This window comes from Toxotes jaculatrix, chromosome 10, assembly GCF_017976425.1.
Source record: "Toxotes jaculatrix isolate fToxJac2 chromosome 10, fToxJac2.pri, whole genome shotgun sequence".
In the NCBI taxonomy this organism is placed as follows: Eukaryota; Metazoa; Chordata; class Actinopteri; family Toxotidae; genus Toxotes; species Toxotes jaculatrix.
In genome coordinates this window covers 22951064-22971335 of record NC_054403.1, presented here as the reverse complement: position 1 = coordinate 22971335, position 20272 = coordinate 22951064, and the positions used below count along the sequence as shown (strand labels likewise).

At 40.1% G+C, this 20272-nt stretch overlaps 1 protein-coding gene across 1 annotated transcript; it reads right to left on the bottom strand.

Moving 5' to 3' along the window:
• Nucleotides 1-951: 951 nt before the first annotated feature.
• On the bottom strand, nucleotides 952-15372 carry elovl6 (ELOVL fatty acid elongase 6). Its single transcript, XM_041047421.1, has 4 exons — nucleotides 15137-15372; nucleotides 3941-4072; nucleotides 3600-3751; nucleotides 952-2526 (listed from the first exon to the last, which is right to left on the bottom strand). The coding sequence occupies exons 1-4, from the start codon at nucleotides 15217-15219 to the stop codon at nucleotides 2084-2086; spliced, it is 810 nt and encodes a 269-aa protein (XP_040903355.1). The 5' UTR covers nucleotides 15220-15372; the 3' UTR covers nucleotides 952-2083.
• Nucleotides 15373-20272: the final 4900 nt, after the last annotated feature.

Genomic DNA, 20272 nt, shown 5'->3' with positions numbered 1-20272 from the left:
CCAACATGTACGTCTTCCACCTATACCACATATACATTAGGTCACTAAAAATTGGAGTTTGTGACTATAGTAGATTTCAGGGCTGATACTGGCTTTTGTCATTTAACAGGGCGGTACTGTCTGGGACATTATTTTCTCAAATTACGATCAGAAAAATTCTACCTTCAACTACCTGTGGTGTCATTAACACATTCACAAAATGGCAATTAAATGAAATACTACAGAGGCAGACCTTGATTTTGATGAAAAGTGTGCATATGCATATCTTGAATGAGTCACAGGAAGAATATAAAATTCTGTTAGATGGTAATGTTACCAAAGTAATCAACAAAAGAGAACAGAAAACCTTTTTACAGAAAAAATGTAGCCTGTTCTTACACTAAATGAAAGATCTGTCCATGCATTTAAACAGTTTTTGCACAAATGTAGTTAGTCTCAGTGATTAAACTTTATTGCACAAGTGTACCTGTAGGGGGAGGCCAGGTACAGTGGATAAGAACACTTTCAAATGCAGGTCCAGCAGCAATTCTGGAATGGTTTATTGGTGAAGCCCATTAGCTTACTGACTCAAGTCATATGTGCTGTTTATACCTGCCACCAACCAATTTTATCCAGCACTGACACACATTTCTATTTGTAATTACTGCTACACTTAATCAAGTTGGAAATGCATGCAAGTGTACTGTCTCCTTATGAAAACAGCCTACCAGATATCCTGGATGTCCGGTCTTTTTGAGCATTGCTGCTTGTAAATCTGCCATGTATCCCATAAAATTGATTTTCAGGTACAGCACCAAAGAAAGATTTGTGTAATGCCAAGATGTCACACCGGAGACAAAAAATAAACACCACGGGCACGTCACATTTTAGCACTCTTTGTTCATACGTTACATTTTTCAGCAACAATAATTTTTGACAATGATACAGTGCAAATGCACAATAGCACAACAGACACCATTAAGGATACATACTATTTTTTAAAGTCAATACAGCAGATTTTGACAATTTGCATGTTTGATTTTTTTTTTCTTTTGCTAAACATAAATATGTTTGTCCTCCATTTAAGCTTTCAATGTCCAACAGACTTTTTTTCTTCACTGGTAGGGACCCTTTATCACACAAAAGCGTTTGAAAATCAATGGCAAGTCATTTTCCAAGTGTGGTCGGAAACTTCTGCGAGGTCATGACAAATGGTGAAGCAGGGCACTGTCAGCATCTGTTTCCCAACATGCCCAGGATCAGTGTTATCATCTGAGTCAGTCAGTCCAATCAGTTTCATTCATACCTTTTTGTAAATCAACTATGCTGCCATACTGGATGAATTTCAGCCATAAACCGGTGCTGATGTTAAACATGTCTACTTTGTCTTGATATGCATATTATAATAAGAAAGAGATAACCTAAGACCTGAGAAAAATATCGCATTTTGCAATGTAAGACACAGAAGATACAGTGTCGTTCGTCCCAGTTCACATCCATCACCAACACCCAGTAGCTTCAAGCACTCACCAGTGTCTCAAACCTTTTCATTGACAGATCAAAACAAAGCAACAAACACTGACGACAGACAAAAACATACTCAGATGGTCCAAGTTAACACTGACTCCACCCATCTTCATATGTACTGATTCATTTCTTTTTTTTTTCTTTTTTTTTTTTAATATCAAGTAAACATATGCTCATGGCAGATGTATTTTTTTAATTAATGATTTTGTCTTTTTGTTATCTTTTAGGTCTTATGAACTATTCATGGTAAATTCAAAAAGGGGCTTTAAAACTTCAGGTGGACAACTCGTGATGGCTTCTGATCATGGCAGCGCTGCCTCCTCAGCATTTCTCAATGGAGACATCACCTCCAGTGAGGGTTTTTTTTAGATCTGCACATTAGTAGTAATGCTCAAGCACAAACACCAGTCATTGTCTTTACCTTCCCATCCCTACCCCACACCCACTTAACACCTCTCCAACATCCAAAGCCATTCATCCCCCTCACTCTCTCTCTTCCTCTCAAGTCACTGGTCCCTGCTCTCCATTTCCACCTCCCTTTTTCTTCATTATCTCCCTTCCATACTTATGGCATTTTTTACTCGCTCTTCTTGGTGATAGACATAGCCGATGATTTGGACTTGCCGACGTAGGCCTCGAAGAAGAACTGGACAAAGAGCACAAAGTAGCTGAGGTACATGAGGGAGGACCACACAATGTTCTGCATGTGGGATGGACACTCCTGCCCCTGCTGCATCCACGAGTACACCAGGTAGTTGACCACACAGCCCATCAGCATCTGGGTGATCTGGGTCAATGTAATGAACATGGCAAACTTGCGTGACACCTTGAAGCCGGCTGCCCGCAAGGCGTAGTAAGAGTACATGACGGCGTGGACCAAGTAGTTCATAGTCATGAACCATCCGCCACCGGCCACCATGTCTTTATAGGAGTACCAGGAGTAGAGCAGTACGGTGATGTGGTGATACCAGTGGAGAAAGATGAGCTTCTGTTTCCTCAGGACAATGAAGAGAGTGTCACCTACAAGTATGAAACAGGAAGTTTTGAAGGAAGTAGAGTTTTTCAAGAGATGGGGAAAGTATATGGTGAGCATGAGGAGGAGGGGAATATAGAAGAGGGGAATGGATGAAGGAATAGGAACAGGAGGAAAGAGAATATCATTACCATTGGCCCATTGAAAATGACTGGCTGTGATTCAAGTCGCTCTCAAATATGCAGAAAATGTTGGCTAAATGAACTATGTGAAACCATAAAGCTGTTGGCACACAGAGTAGGACTGAAATGTTTCAAACAACTTAAAAGGCTGCCCTTTGAATAATAAACAGAAACACAAGTGACAGCAAAAAATGCTTTTACAGCACCCATTATGATGCTAACATTGATGAGTTTTCAACTATAAACTAATATAGTTACTATAAATGCAGACAGGACAGATGCCATACTAGAAAAAAAGGTCTGTCTACCCTTGTGTTTACTTCAGTATTTAAAAAAATGTTTTTTTTCTTTTCAGCTGTTCCAAAAAACATTCAAGTTACAATTATATCAATGATTGTATATCAGGCCCAGGTCTGTTTAAAATGGTTTGCGTTGTTACATTGTAGAAATAATATTTCTGATTAAACAAGAAAACTGCTCACAAATATAAAGAACATTCATTACTGTTATACCGAGTTAGCATGAACTCCTTTTCCAACTGATGTGTAAGAGTAAATGTACACTTGTTAGGGTGGGGAATTGGAGTAGACTGCCTTCCTGACTGTAATGCATGACCCTGTCTATATCTGCATGACGCACAACACTTAAATTGACAAATAAAAGGTTCTTCAGTGGTATTTAAGTGAGAAAATGTCTATGATATCAAATGTAGATGCATCAAAAATTACATTTATGATTTATTAGAATCTGATTAATATTGATATATATATATATTTTTTTTAATCTTTTTCAGGCGCTAAAGTAAGAGCAGTTAGTCACTGTAGCATTTGTGCTGCAACTTAGCAGTTTATTCACTGGGGCAGACTGTTGTATGGGAAACATTACAGCAACAGTAAACATGGTAATAAGATCTATGCAGTAAAAAGGTCTTGACTTACCCAGTTCTGGTGCTTTACTAAGTACAAAGGCGTATGCCCAGAACTTGCTGACAGGCCCGTTGTAAAAACTCTGGTCACAAACTGACTGTTTAAGCCCTTTTGTCATCAAGATGTACATCATGTAACTCCCAGTACGGATGGCACCAAATATACTACATGGACAGAGAGACAATACAGACACAGCAAATTATAGTAATGGGGAAATATGTGGTACATTTATTTACTACACATAAGCAGGTTGTTACTGACTACTTGTATGGACAGTCATTTTGACATGAAAGAATTTGGTTTAATCTGCATGATAGAAAATTCAGGTCCATTTAATGTCAACTCTTTCTCACCTGAATACAGCAAGGGTGAGCGACCATAGCACCAGTGGTTTCCTCAATTCAAACTTCTCCCTCTGTTTCATGACATGGCGGCCCCCGAGGATACAGGCAGCATAGAGCGCAGAGAAGAGAAAGGACTTCTTCCTGTAAACAGAAAAGGTAAAGAGCTTAACATTAAGCTTTCTTTGACTTTAATTGCTTGTGCATACCCATGTTAATGTCTTTTCAGCTCCTTAATATTCATTCAGTTATAAACCCATCCTAAAACAAAAAGCAACCAGCCTTTTACCATGCAAACTGGATTTATGGGTCTGGAAAACTTGTAGCATGAACTTGTAGCAAAACATGTAGCAAAACATGTAGCCTGTTAGATGTCATCACAAACTGATGACATCTAACAGGCTACATGTGTCCAAAGAGGGTTTTTTCCCCCCAACAACCATATGTCTGCATCTCTGCTTCCCTTCCACTATAGCATCACTATATTAAGTACAACATACTGTTTATAATAAAAACCGTAGCTGTACTGACTTCAAGCAACAACTTAAGTAATGTTTTAATGATTTAAATCCAGCTCCAACTGTCACCAAATGCTTCTGTTTACAGTTATTGCTTCTATTCAGTTCCAACTCCCATCATCCTGTTTGCCTTAATTGACTTGTCAGAGATCAGATGCTGTGATGCATGAAGTGGAAGACTTGTGATGAAGCATCACCTGGCTTAACTGAATCTAAAGAAAAGCATTTCCCAGCGCTCAGCACAATTACAAAGCCCAGGTGGTCGTACTTGACAGACTAGATGCTGAGTAGGACCAAAAGAAGATGAGGGCATGCTGCCTAAAACTAGAGCAGCTTTGTCCAACACAATGTTTGGTCTATTGGACAGAGAGCAGAGTAACTGCTTAGAGCAGCATTAGCCAAAAAAGTTAGGGAAAATAAACTAATGATGATAAGGCTGCAGGTGCAAATGAGAAAGACGTTACACCTGCAGCAGTAGCCAGAGGTAGAGACATGTAACTGTGCAGCAGTGCTGGAAAAAAAAGAAGTATGTACAGCAACGCAAAAACCAGGAATGAGGCATTCTGGGTGCTGATAATGAGTTGTGTAAAACTAGCCCCAGGAGCAATGTTCCAAGTCAGTGATGATGTTTTTGTTTTGCTTTTTGGAGGTTATACATGAGGCAAGTTATATCTCTGTATAATTATTTATTCAAGGTCAACTGTCTTTGTAAAATAGAGTACAGATGCACACCAGGATACTAGTCAAATAGTCTGAGTATTAATTTCAACACAAACGCAAGCATTTCTCACAGAACCGTGACATGTGCAGCCTGTAAACAGCAATCCATCCTGTTCTGTTTTGCAGCCTCAGCAGAGCAGCACCTAATTTTGCTGATCAGGTGTGTAGCTACACAAGAAAGAGAAAAAGAGTATTCATTTTACTAAGCCACCAAAAAAAAGAGAAAAACATGGCTGTGTGATACAATACACAGGGAGATGTATCAAGAACACATTTACTCAACCTGATGTTAATTTTCAAGGTTCCAGTTTATAATATTGTTGCTTTGCAAGCCATATAAGTGAGTCAGTTATGTTAAGGTGAGTATCAAATAACAGTTATAGCTCAGCCAATACCAATGTATTAAAAAAAGGCCAATGTTTGCCTGATAACAGTTGCAGATGGGTTTGGGGTATCTCCATTTGCCACATGTATTTCAATATATTTCAAATATAGCCAACTCTATATTTAAAAGAAATACAACCGCTGTCACACAGTGTACAGACACTTTTTTCTGTCTCCTCCTTTCCTCACTAAAAGAAAATGCTGATAACAATGTGAAGCTTAAACTATTTCTATCATAACAGTAACGAACCATGAAAGTCAGTGAAGACAGGAACAAAAATTAGATAACAGTGTCAATTGTTTAAAATAATGGACTGCATTGTATGTCAGTATTCCGAGGATGAAGGATGCCACCCCTCTGCTCTTGAAGGAAGCCCAGAAACTGATTTAGGCCACCTCCAGTGAACAAAGGACAAAGCAGTCCAGTCAAAGTCAAAAGGAGCTGTTTTCACAGAGAGACAACAGAGTTGGACTGCAGAATGACATCACTGTTTCTCAACTACACACCAACGAGGGAAGAACAGAGTAACACACAATACACAGTGGCCTACATACTGTAGTGAGGCTGCAAGAATGGCAAAGGAGGAACAATCTCAGCATTCCCATTCAGTGTACTGCCATCTAAGCTAAAAGGTCAAAGGTCAGACTAATATAAAATAGCCTAAGCTGTTTTATATCTAATGATATCCTGCACAGATGTGGTATCCTTTTTTTTTTTTTTTAATGCATCAGTACAAACCGCGTTTAATTTTCATTAAAACACTGTCACAACACACATTTTTAATAATCAATCTATTAATAATTCAAAGTGAGACTATGCAACTTTTGAAATAGAATTAGCACATTTTTCCACTTACAAATTAAAACTTTATTTCACAGGCAATAAAACACACTTGCTTAACTTCATTCAGTGTAAGATTTCTTATGATCGATCTCATGCACAAAGGTTTAGAGGAATCTTTCTGTTTCATCCTGTTTTATCATTATCATGTGCATTAGACTAAGGCAAAGGTCAAGATGTACATAGCCTGCTGCAGTATGACTGAAGATTCTACTGCTGTCAGAAAAAAATAAATAATTAAAGGGTAAATAAACCCAAGGGCATGGTCAAAGCTGACAAGCTGGTTGAGGTGGTGGAAGAGGGGGAGGTGCTGCTGTTGTCTTTGCAAAGGCTCTGAAGTGCCAGCTGCAGCCAGGCTATGTCTGCAGTCACAGGAATGTATTTGAGACATCGGTGTGAATTCACATCACCCCTTCATGCTTCCATGTGCTTCTACAGCTGCACCCATGATCTTCAGTATTCAGATTCATCCAAGAAATAATACAGGATTAAAGGAATAAAAACAGGATTTTCTGCTACCTGAAACGAGCCAAAAGCCATCATACAAGTGATACAGTCTTCTAATTATCCAGTGGATAAAATACATATTATCAATGCACTGCAGAAACAAAATGGCCCACCAACTGTGGTGGCACAGTGGTTAGTGATCAATACCAAGAATTACAAACAAATTGTTTCAACCCCTGTGGAGATTTCTGCCTTTTATAAACCCACTTTCTAAACCAACATACAAACACTCTGGGCTGACTTGAGGACCAAAACACCGCTAGTCTACTATACCTAGTCACTGAGAAATTCACATAATCTCTTTAAAACCTTTCTGCCAGATCCCTGTTCAAATTACAGAAAGTATCTTATTAATCCGTTTTGTAAAAATTGTGACTTTGGGAAAGTGGGAATGATCTAGATGGAGATCACTTCCATTATTAATGTGCCATTCTCCTATGGTGCAGGGACTTAAGAAGATCATAGACTCTCATTTTCATTTACCAACTACAACATCAAAAACTAAGCAAACTGAAGAACTCCTGGAAAAAACTGGAAAACAAAAGGAAAATAAAAACAGCACTGCACCTAACACCCCTGACCCTCACTACACAGGACAATATATTAGATGGGTGTGGCAAGAGGCTTGACTCTGCTGTTTGTCAAAGTGGGCAGAGGCAGCACAAGTGAAAAAGCACAACGTCAGAGCTCTTTTGGGAAGGATCAGCATGGAGTAGTAACAGAATCAGCAGAGATTTCTTGCTTGCTGCATGGTTGGAAACCAGCTGCTTTCCTCCTGCTGAGATTTCTTCCAAAATAAGTGCTCTACGTTTTTTATTTTTCTAGAAAGCTTGATATACTGAAATAAATGTTACATTTCTACTTCTATTTCTTACATAAAAATCAGGGTCACAACATAAATCATCACCATGATCGATGTGTACAGCCAGGATAATATGAAAGCTGCTCAGTTAGGTAGGTTAGGCATCTCTGGCATCTCTTGCTCTCCTGTGTGATTATTATCACAGGGTGAGACGCTGGGCGTTGGCCCAGTTTGCACTGCTGCCAAATCATGCTGAATATCTAAGATATACAAAAAAAATGCTCATATCCGACAGAGTAAAGAACATAAAGCCAACAAACCAGAACTCTAGAGCTGCCCTGTGCCACTGTAGCTCAACAAAACTGTCCACATCAAACAGGCTGTAAAGGCTGGCTTATTCTAACTTCAAGGCGGGTATCAAACCCCACACACATTTTTACAGTAAACTAGTAGGTCCAGACATCCTCTTAGGGTATTATGAAAGTACATCACAACAGATCTGAACTTTCTACCTGTGGTTTTTGGTGGTATGTGTGCTTGCATGTAGCCTCTTTAGTACAGTACATAATAGAATGAGGATGTTGACCCTGTGGACCCTCCCCTCCCCCACTGACAGTGTTGTATAAAGCTGCTGGGTAACTTGCTGTGGAAGTTGGATCTGTATTAGCTGGACGAGGAGATTTCACCCGTTATATAATCCTCAGCATGCAGTCTGAGGATGAGTCTGCACGCCTTTGCCAGAGAGCTGGTGTCTAACCCTCTCACTGTGCGTATGTTTACAACGTCACACACGCACACACAACTGCATGCACAACACATGTGTGTATGTATGTGTGTACACGCACACAGTTCAGGGTGACAACTCTGTTCCCTGTCAGTGCTCTGTATCTAAAACTGTGCAAAGGCAATTAGAGGTACTGTGCCAGAGTGTAGGATGAGCAGCAAACCACAAAATAAGACCAAGAGGTGCTGTAAATAAGACCTAGCTATTACAGAATAAGCTGCCGTCCAGGAAGCAGCCAGATATAATTCAGTTAGTAGCACACCCACCTTTCCTTGTTACTGCATGCAGTTTCTGGTGGTTAAAATTACCAACCTTGTAAAACTACTACCACTGGCTCGGTTCGTTTTGCATCTGGTGGCCCACATGAAAGGATCATTTGTCTATTCTGGAAACAGAAGAGCACATTTGTTGAGTGGTAATTATTTCAGCCGGTTAAGTGCTTAAGAACATCATGAGTCATGCTTATTTTAAGTAGCAAGACAAAAGGCTTGAAGGAAGCCTGCATTGCATAGCACTCCACAATATAAGCACAATTTTGCACATTTTTACCAAATCCATTCATCTTGACCATGTGTCCATACTGTACACTTATTGTGTTTGAAATACTTTTTCACTAAAGCTCACACAGGTCCAGCTTCATTTCAGAAGACATTGATAAAAATCCACTACAGTCTCTCCTACACGATTTATCCCGTTTTGACACTGTGGAAAAATTACTGAAAATACTCAGTATTGTATTGGATGGATGTAAAAGAGACAATATTGACCATGTTTAACACTTGTGCTATAACAGATGTGCTTTTAGAGAGACAACATAGTAACTGATTTACTTCCACTGACAATGGACAATAAATAAAACAGAAATTGCAATTAACTGCTCTTTCCTTTGTCTTTGCATCCAAGCTTTTCCTGGACAGCCTGATGAAATCTGAAAGTGAAACCAGAGTGAAGCGACGCTACAGGCAGACCTTAGTTTAGGAGCCAACCCACATCTTCATCTCTGGCCTCACCAGTTGTGAGAAGGAAACCAGCCAAGCAAACATCAAGCCTCGGGTGAATTCTGGGTTAACGTGGTCAGGACTGATCAACATCACCATGTGCTGCTCTTGTTAAAATGGCAGCAGCATGCAGAACAAAGATTTGTAGATTTACTGTACGACAATCAAGAGGAACCTCTAGGATTAGACGGGGAAGTATGGATTTTTTTCAAATTGAAAAATAATACATGTCAGTGTTTGATTAAGTTTTATATAGCTGTGGAGTTCTCCAATTTTATTCAGCCAAGAATGAATCAGAATAATCAGAATAACTAATCAGAATGAAAAAATCTTTATCATTTTTACTACCACAGTGTGACACCTGAAAACTAATTTCTTCATTGAACATTCTAAAAACTCTTACTCTTTAACTGCCCCATGACTCCCATACCTTCTGCATGTTGAATTATGCATTATCAGCTAAAAACTAAAATTACAAATAATATCTAACCAAATGCAGTACAAGAGAAAAAGGAAGCAAGCTATGCTACGACCAGTGAAATGATACCTTGATGCCAAGACGGGTGAATCTATTTGTCTCAGCCACCCAACAGTAGGGCTCTGTGACAACAGACTACTCACGGACTGAATAAGAAACATGAGACTTGGACAGGAGAGACTTATCTCCTCAACTCATCAAATCCCAGGAACCTGACCTTCAAGACTAGTGAATGAGCTATGATACTTCCGAATCAACAAGCAAATGATTAGCTGTGTTGAGCTAAACTCGACAACACTACCACTAGAACAAAGCAACATTCCTAATCCTCTCATAAAGTTTGCAAACATGGTTGATTATGTTATTTTTCCCTGCAAATGTATTTCCAATGTGATGGTAACAAATAGAGCAGCTTGATCATACAAATACTGAGAGTAATCAACAACACAGGCCACAAATAAAATTTTCATTGTTCATCCTCACTGCAGCATTCTCAGGCTCTGCATCTCCTGTTATCAGTCGAGGCAAAAACCACCAGAGATCCGTCAAAAATGCAGAGACCCCGTGGGGATGCAACCTACCCCAGAGGCTTTTCAAAATCAGAGAACACAGATTCCCAGCAACCTGCATGGTAATGAGGAGTGATGACGTCTGTGGGACAACAGAGTGAGTCAGCACGTTGAAGATGTCTGTTAGAGCAGGTAACAGCTCTGCAAAACATAACAGTCTCAATACAAAACAGGCCTTTTCCAGACTGCAGCAGATTTTACCCGTCACATGCCGTTTCTCCAGGAAAAAAAACCAAACACAAATCCCAAATGCACTGTACAATGATTTGCTTTGCTTTCAGTTGTGTCGTTTTTTTCAATGTCCTGTTAATACTATACTAATGATGAATATGGCAACATTATCAAGTAACATGCTAGAAGCTATTACTATATACTAGTTACAATTCAGATATTAACACCATCAGGCCGGGAACACTGCCGTCTCTCCAAACTCAAAACTCAAACAAATTTTTTAAATCACACATCACAGCATAGTATGAAATGAAGCAGACACTGAAATGCACGTGTTTGATTTAACACCCTTTATTTTGAAAAGTGGTGACAGCACATATGTAAACCTATGGTCTTTTGTAGAAAGCAGACAAACAGTTTGGAAATTCATATACAAATAAAACGCAATACACTGACCAGCTACACGAGTAAATGTATCGATTACAGAGCATTTTTCACAGAAAAAAGTGTAAATCCTAAATATAAAAACAAATTTTTGATTTTTAAGTGAATCTGAAGGCTGGACTTGAAAAAACATCTTTCACTGTCATACTAAAATTGTAATACTGAATAGCCAAGCAGGCTATTTTAGTACTATTTCCTTTTCTATTTTATCCGTAGCCGAGCAAGTCTTCTCTTTATGATATCATACAGTTACTGCCAGTGAGTTTAGAGTATGTGACAGTAAGAAGTCACAGATATTAATATCACCCAGCTGACATGCCAGGTTCTGTCTGAAATGTACGTGACTTCACTTTGCACATAATTCTCAGGATTCAGGTGCTGGATGACGCTGCTGTCACCCCTTAAATTAACAGGAAGGTTTTGACAACAGCAATATCTCCTGAACAGGAGCAAGTTTTAAAATTTTATTTGCAGAAAATGCAGTGGTATTTGATCATCCCTGTCAATTATTTCAGAAAGTTCATAATAATTGAGTTGACTTGGTGGACCACAGCATGATCAAGTGTGACAGACTGTGTCACCTCTGTCTAAGTCAAGACAGAGGTCTTTCAAATGTATGCTTGTTATAGAGGTGACAGGGGTTGATACTGAATCTAGGTCCATGTCCACTACTTCCTCTTCCTACTCTTCTTTCAACCAGTTGCTTAATTGCCCTTGCTTCACAATGCTGCTGCCAGTCTCCAGGGAACACATCCGATAAGAGTACCAGTCTCCATTCATCCCTGCAAAACAATGACATGTATAAACAGTATATTTACAGTGTCCATAGCTGTATCACAGTCTCTGTTCTGAAGCACATGCATTATTTTAGCTAAAGCTCTAGACTGGACAGAAACGTCTCTTCTAAAAGACAAATATCTTAATTTATCATTTACAAGCGATAAAAAAAGAAATGCCACAGGGTAAAATGAGAAGACTAAATGAACATAAGGACATTAAGATCACTTAAAAACATCTGACAAACAAAATTATTTCTGACTCATTTACCAACTCAAATTACATTTGGAATATGAAAGACAACCACGAGCAAAGCTTATGGTTTTGCTCCTTTGACAATAATATAAGATGAACAAAATGCAACAATATCATCTGGCCCTTAATCAGAGTAGTAGTGGTCTATAGCTTATTTCAACAAGCTACTATACTAGCTGAGCACCTTGGATAGTGATGGGTAAAACAGACCACCCATCTACTCATATCAGCTATTAGTTGGCTTGTCTTATTGCCAGATCTGAACACTGTGTCAGTTCATTATCAATTCTGTGACAAAAATTCAGACAAAATACGTCTTTCAGGTGATATCCAAACTAAAGTATATCATAAATGTGACTTACCTCTGAGGTCTGAATAGTTTTGCTGATCGACAGCTGTTTATCAACACAGATCCTCCATCTCTGGTCTGCTTCGCCTCCACGGTCATATATCAATATTTGCAAAACTTACAGGGGTTTTTATATGATAAAATCACCGACCAGCGACAGCAATTTTCTCATCCACTTAGTTTTATCAGATTTCATGGGGTGTGAAGAAAAGGCAACTGTTCACCTATAACACTGATCTATTTGTTCAGACTATCAAGCACACTGAAGTTCAGGCCTCACCCCAGTCAGTGAGGCAACTGTAGGCATTTTTCATAAAAGGCGGTCAAAGGTAAAATACCTGCTGCATCACTGTCTGGGATGTTAAGTGCAAAATGATTAAATGTTCAAACACACAGCACACAGTTCCTCATAGTGAAGTTTGGACTTACTGAACTTCAGCCTACATGAGCACACATGTACCATGTTTAAATTATGATGGCCTTTGTTTCTTTTCTTATTCAAATAATACACCAAAAACTGAACCGGCACTGAAATTTAGAAACAGATTCATGAACAATTAAATCTTAACATCCAACCCTCGTGCCAAATAACCCTTTGTAAGCCAAAAACAAATTTAATGGGCGTTTGCCCTTGGCTTTGTGGATGTAACTTGTGCACCCTAGTAGAGGCTTGCTGAAGGTGCCTTACACCAGGCTCAATAAATAAATAAAAATGTAGTGCGCAAGCCTGTGATTAAAATCACAGCACGGCTGAATAACGCTGCAGTTGCTTTTCAAGTGTCCTCCTGAACTAACCATAAAAGAACAGCTTCATTTGTTTCTGTTTTGCCTGATATTTGCGTTCAGATTTGTTTACGCTTGTTTTGTGTTTTCTTTCTCTGTCTCACCCTCAAGTCACAAAAACATGTCACACTTGCTCAGCTGCTCCCTGTATATTATGAACATAATGAACAACCCGTCAAATCCCATTTTCTGCGGTTGTTGCCTCTATCGGCCGTGTGCACTGGCCCAGTCTGACATCCTCCACTACAGGAGCAACAGAGAGAAGTCAGCACAGATCAGCTGCAACGTGATTGGCTAATGCTCTGTCAGCAGACATCAGAAGATGAACGTTATTGGCCGGTTGTCAGTACCAGGGTATGGACAGCTCCTACACACTGCTCCCATGCTGTCTGTCTCGCACACACATACACACACACACAGATTTCATTTCAATGAATAAGAACGAAACTGTTGTAAGAGCGACTCATTCAATTTGTGCTACACACACACACACACACACACACACACACACACACACACACACAATAAATGTGACTCCTTCTCACAGGAAGTTCAATCGAATGATAGAGGAAGATAGATGAATGCCTCCTCCTCTACTTTTTACAAACCCACACCCACTGAATGCTTAATGAAGCCTATGCTAACTTTATGCATGACTCATTTGGTTTTGCTTAGAACCATCTCTTGTTCAACCTGGAATAGACCTGGATGATAATGACCCTTCAGTGAGATCCTGCAAAGGATGCTTGGATGGACCTGCACACAGCCTACATTTGAAATGCATCAGTGCACACAACCACAGAGCAATATTTACTTTAACCCGAGTAGTAACAGTGAAGTAATAGTCTATGGTAATATTGCAGTTTGTGCAAACCCTGGCAGACACTGCCCTGGGTAAACAAAGACGGATCTAAAATTAGTTTTCATTTTAAGTCATGGTCCTCAGTGATTACAAGGCTTCATGACATACACTGAGCTAGTTTAGTAATTCATCAGTTATTGTCTTATAAGTATTCTCCATTCCTCCTTTTGCAAAAAAAAAAAATAATTTTTAGAGATGAAAGGATAATCTATACTAATAGATAAATCATTAGATAAATCATTTGACAAAAAGTTCGAGTCACTTCTCTAATGTCCAGAGTGGCCATTGTTTCCGCAGCCCCAAATCAATTTCATACAGAGCAAAACGTAATTTGGTTTGTCTGCGTGACGTTACAGGAACATGCTGTATGATTTGCATGGGATATCTGTGTGGCTCTCTCCCAAAATGCCTGTGCAGTAGCCATCACCATCTCCTTTGAAGGAGAAAACCATACAATTGATGGGCATGTTTACCACCCTACTGCCAGGCTTGGTTCAATAAGCTACTGGGCCAGTGACTGTCTCAGTGTATGAGGCAACTGGAGCCATGGGTGACCTTTACGACAGTATCGCGGTAACTGATGCCGGGAGAATAAATCAGAGGAAATCAAGGACAAATCCTGCCCGTGAAAGGAGACATAATGGCACAGCGGAGCGCCTGATAGTAACCGATGGGTTCAGACGGGCTGAAGTGTGGCACAACATCGCTCCAGCACGCTGCTCGGGGCCTGCGTGAATTCGTTCATTTTCACGAAGCACAAGCAGCAATTTGCAGATGATGACCGAGAGGCTGATATAATAGGATACGGCGCGGTTTAATCCCGGCGAGCGAGGCTGGTGCATGTGCGCCGTTAAAGCCGTTAGCACGTACGCACCGCGCCGAATTTGCAGCCGAAACCGCTTTCCGGTGATGTGCTATCAAAAAACCGGGGCGCTAACGTTACGTTACATTGCAGCGTAGCCTTACCAGTTCTCCTGCATCCATCGGATGGCTTCGTCCTCGTTAAACTGTCTCTCGAATTCATACTCTTGCAGGGCTAGCACCGACATGCTCACTGTGCTGTGTTGCTGTTCACGCTGCTGAAACAAGACGATAACCGGCCGAGGCGTTTCTGCTTAGTCTGTTTCCTCGACGCCCTCGACTCGCATCGCTCGTGCTGAAGTCAGGACCTCGCGGTTGTGCGCGACCAGCTCCGTCAGTGGCGGCACCTTCCTCCTCTACCGGCTGAAAGAGCCTACGCCCTCTCCCTCACGAAGGTGCGCTCAGGGTCCTAACGCCGCCGGCTTTGCCCTCCCTCCCTTGCCACAAGGGTGCAAACTATTCCAGTTCAGTTTCAGTGCAGTTCACTTCAGGTCAGTTTAATTTAAATGAATTCAAATCAAGTCAGGACGAGTTATGTGTATAGAGCGACACTGCCTCAGTGGGCTTTACAGTACTGTGGTAAAATTTGAGGCACTTCATATGATAAGATTCTCATCATTTGATGAGTCCTAAATTCATTCTTCCACAGGACAACGACCCCAAACACACAGTCTGAGTCCACTGGAGCCATCTTCAGTGACAAGAACAAGCAGTCCTGCAGCAGATGGTCTGGCCCCCACAGAGCTGTGATCTCAACATTATCATGTCAAGCAAATGAGAAGCAAATGAGACAGGCCATAGAACTGTGCCAAGTTCCCCAAGATGCTTAGAATAAGTGACTAGAAAATATGTGCTCAAGTGAACTTAGGAGACAGTCAAAGGCAAAGTGTGATCACACCAAATATTGATAAGATTTCATTTTTCTTCTGTTTACTGCACTTTGTATGAAGTTAATTGATAAAACAATTTTTTTTGTGGTATTATTTTAGTGCTTTAAATGTTTTGTAGTGAGCAGATAATTTCACAAAAGTTTTGAAGCATTGTTCCAAAGTTTTAATATATATTAAAGATGTTTATATTAAGTTTTTATGGTTAAAATGCTTCTTTTAATCTGTTTAATATTTGGTTTCATAATCTCACTATCAATGAACAATTAATTGACTCCAAAATGTATTACCTCCCACTTTGCCAGTAATAAAAAAGAGATGGACGTTGTATCATATCCAATTAGTTTGGCATTACCAGCCTGACTGTGTGGCACTTTGCTGCACAGTCATTAACTGTTCCATAATTTTTTGAAGGACTGATGTAGTGGCTGCTTTATCAGCCTCTCCAGGTGGAAGCAATTTCTTCATCTGGCAAAAAGGTGGAGTAAGCTTTTTTGGCACCGCCTGACTGAACTTTCACCTAGATATTGACTTGAAGGCTGAAGCCAAATGTAGCATATGCACGTGTACACACACACACTGCACAATGACGCTTTCTTCAGATTTGGTTGCTGGCAGGATGGACCCTTTCAGCACTGATATACAGACTGTGCTGTCTGGCAGACTTACCTTCAGATTGTGGGCTGATTATATTGACCAATGATCTCTTACACTGCCCAAAAATCTCCTGATTCAAACATGAAAAAGCAGTGTTGCAGGTAACTGGGGAATAGATTTTTTTATTGCAACATTCTCATTAGACACATTACCTCATACTCAACATGCTCCTGTTGCAAACCTTGTATTTCATTACAAGTCATGTTGTCTGGGGTCATATTTCAAGGTAATGCACAATATTGTTGTACATGTTGTAAATCAGAGTTTCAACACTGTCCCATGTTTGCTGAAGTTGTTCAGGTGAAGGGACACTTTTCTGAGCATAATACTTCTGTCATGTACAATATGAATGACTGCTTAATAACTGTTCTGCTGTAATCCAGGGGCTGAACTTTGATTTGAATCATTACTTATTTACAGAATCTATGTAACTACATTGTCTAATTTAAAATTTGTCACATTTGTGTTGTCCTTGCTTTAAAACACACTATAGATCAATGCCCCACTTTTTTTGCACCCTACCCTTTAGTCATTTTTTAAATAATTACTATTAACCTCTACTGTTGTCTGCATTTGGTCAGTTATCTACTCAAAGTAAAAAAAAAAAAAAAAAGTAAAAAAAAAACACCACCACACGTCACAAGCAACGTTCCAAGAAATGCAAATCACCTTACCAATGTACTGTATCTGATGGTGAGTTTCCCTTTAAATAAAGCGACCTTTCCCAGCTAGTTCAGGTGGGCAACTCAGGTGCGCTGTTACAGTCACGTGACAATCTTCGCCACACCCTTTTTTTGCGGTAAGGCGCTCAATTTAAGGTGGCAATGCCTTGTGTTCGGTTTGGCCCTGTGAAGCAGCTCTGTGGCTAACGGTGCTGTGAACATTTGCTGCGGCTCATTAAGCTTTTTAAAACCAAGCCAGCCTGTTAAGGATCCCGATGTGGCCTCGGAATGACTTTGTGGAGGAAAATTTGCCATCAGCTGTTGGTCCTGAGACCCCTGTTATCAGATGTGCACTACAAGCCTGACGCTAAAGTTTCTAAGGCCTGCCGCGTTGTGAGCAGCTTGGAGCCACCGCAGTCCTTCCCCGAGACACTTCACCTCTCCAAGTAAGTTTCTGCTGCTTGTGGTTACATCCATATTGTGAGGCAAAGGCTTCGCTCTGTGCAACTGGTTTTTGTGTGCTTGGTTATATGAGTAAGCTACTGCATGAGTCTGCTGAGGTTGCTGATGCTGCTGGTTGTATCTGCTTGTGGTCAGTTTTTGTCCTTGTCTGTCCGGTTATTTCCTGCTTCTGATGCTGCTCCTTTCTGTTTCTTTTAGTATTAACTGTGAATTAATTTCTTGCTGTGGTTGAGCTCATTTTTCTTTTCGGTTGCTGTTGTTTGGTGAATGCATTATGATTCTTTTATGCTGTTGATTTAGGTAGAGGTCAAAAATACATGCCCGTGTATTTAGTAACATTGTCTATTGCCAATATTTAGTGTCAGTATTGCATGATAATTAATGGACAGAACCGCTGAAAACACATCTCCACACAGTGTTGCAGTAGTTTTTGGGGGATTTGCTAACTGAAAACTAGGCCTGCATAGAAGAGGATATATTATATTAGCTTCATGTAAATCTTATTGTTGTCTTCTTTGATACAGCCCATGATAAGTTGTCACATTGGAGAAATATTTGGAAAATAATGGGTTTATATGTCAGTTTATTCATCATAATTATCATAATTGCATTTTGACTGCTCAGCTCCTGTGTTGTGGTTTATGCTGCCAGAACTGCTGCCAACATTATGCTTATATCCATATTCATGGTCATCTGCTGATTGTCAGAGCTACATAACATGTTGTAGATTGTCTGCTTTATTTATAGATATTGTGTAGTATGAGTAGTGAATGGTTATTTGCTTTTTTGCTGACATGTTCTTGCCTGTCGCGGAGATTCATGTGGATTGCTGGCTTACATTTATCCATCTCAGCTCAGAGTATACTACCTGCAGTGGTTGGAGATTCTTTGTTTGGAAATGAGCACATAGCCATAGGTGGCATCGGCTCACAGATGAAATGTTTTCACATCATAGCTGGCACAGGTCTCTGTGTATATAGCCTAGTTTCTTTCGTGCAAAGTTGGATGTAGGCTTGTGGGGTGCGATGAGGCTCGATGCCAAATATCAACTCTGTATTCACATAAATCAGTCTGTTCCACCTGAGCCAGCTGACTGAGCTGCACTTGTGTTCCTGCACCTTTTCGCTCTTGCTCTTCTTCTCCCTCGTTACCTAATTATGCTTCCTAAAATATCCAGCTTTTGGATTTCATCATTGCATCATTAGTTTCACACGGGGCTCCTGATCGTAATTCAGCTGTAGAGCTGCCGGGTGTGACCTCTCACCTGTCTGTCTAAACATATCATTTTAAAGTCTCCCAGCGGAGCATCTGCCGCTGAAGCCGGGTGTACTACAGCGTCATCTGGGATTTCATCATCCCAGTTCATTCTCTCCACATCAAATAAATCTCAAGTGCTGTTGAGGAAGCACATAAGGGCTCTGTGCGTGTACTTGTGGCTATGTATGCGCTTCCCTGCATGCCTGTTGTGTTTTGTGAGTTAGTGAGTGCACCTGTGTAGTTGGTCTGCCCTCAGGGAAGACGTTTGGCAGGCATGTCAGGCATCTGGAGCACAGCTCAGTGGAGCTGGACTACAGCTATTTCATATGCTTGTGAAATGTGTCTTTTCATGGTCGGGGAAGTCACTTGTGAATATGGGAGGAGAGGGAATGTGTGTGTAGGAGGTCATCTGAACAAGTGCTGAGATTTCAAGAAATGGGGCATATTGGCAGGACTTACTTATCATGATTAGGTAATACATGCTATTTATGGAAATTGGTTTTAATTATCTAAATAATAAAAAAAAAAGATGCTTTTGTTTAGTGCTGAAACACATTAGTCCATGGAAAGAATTTTTTAAATGTATTATTTGGCTTCAGTTTCGTTAGTGTGAGCATTTACATGTTTTCTCTTTTCTTGCTTTTCTTCATTTTACGTCATTGTACATGAAATCACTTTGTTTTGAGACTGTTAGACTAAATCATTCTTTATGTTAGCATTATGTCAAAAAAGTAGTTAAAATCGTAAGTTGAGTAACAGGCTATAGATGTTAAATGAAAGACAATGAGACACAGAGAAATGAAGGAAAACAGTGAGAGACTGCAGCAGAGAGAGAAATCACTCTTCTGTTGCATTTTTTTTCCTGCATGTGAAACTTGGAGCCTGACAGATGTTCATGTATGCTCTGAGGGATTCTTTACACTGTCCTGCTGTTATACTCTAACTCACGACTTCCTGTCGAGCCCTGCTGTAGGTAGAACCACACAGACCACTGCTTTTTTTTTGCCATGCATCCTACAATAAGTGGGCAGGTAGCAGTTGAATGTTTTGCTAAAGGACTGCTACTATTAGAGGTCACAGACCGTAGTTACCTTGCAGAAATATACCTTGCATTTTGAGGTCTGTGTTGTTTTGGCTGGTGGATAATTGTCCATATCTAGAAGACATATTTATGTATTATTATACTATGTGTATGATTAATTTACTCTATATATTTAATTTATTTAAGTTGTGCCCCCTCACCTCGCTGAACTTTTACCAACACAAAACCCTGATCCTTCAAGATCAGTGAACTTTGAACTTTACCTTGTTATTTA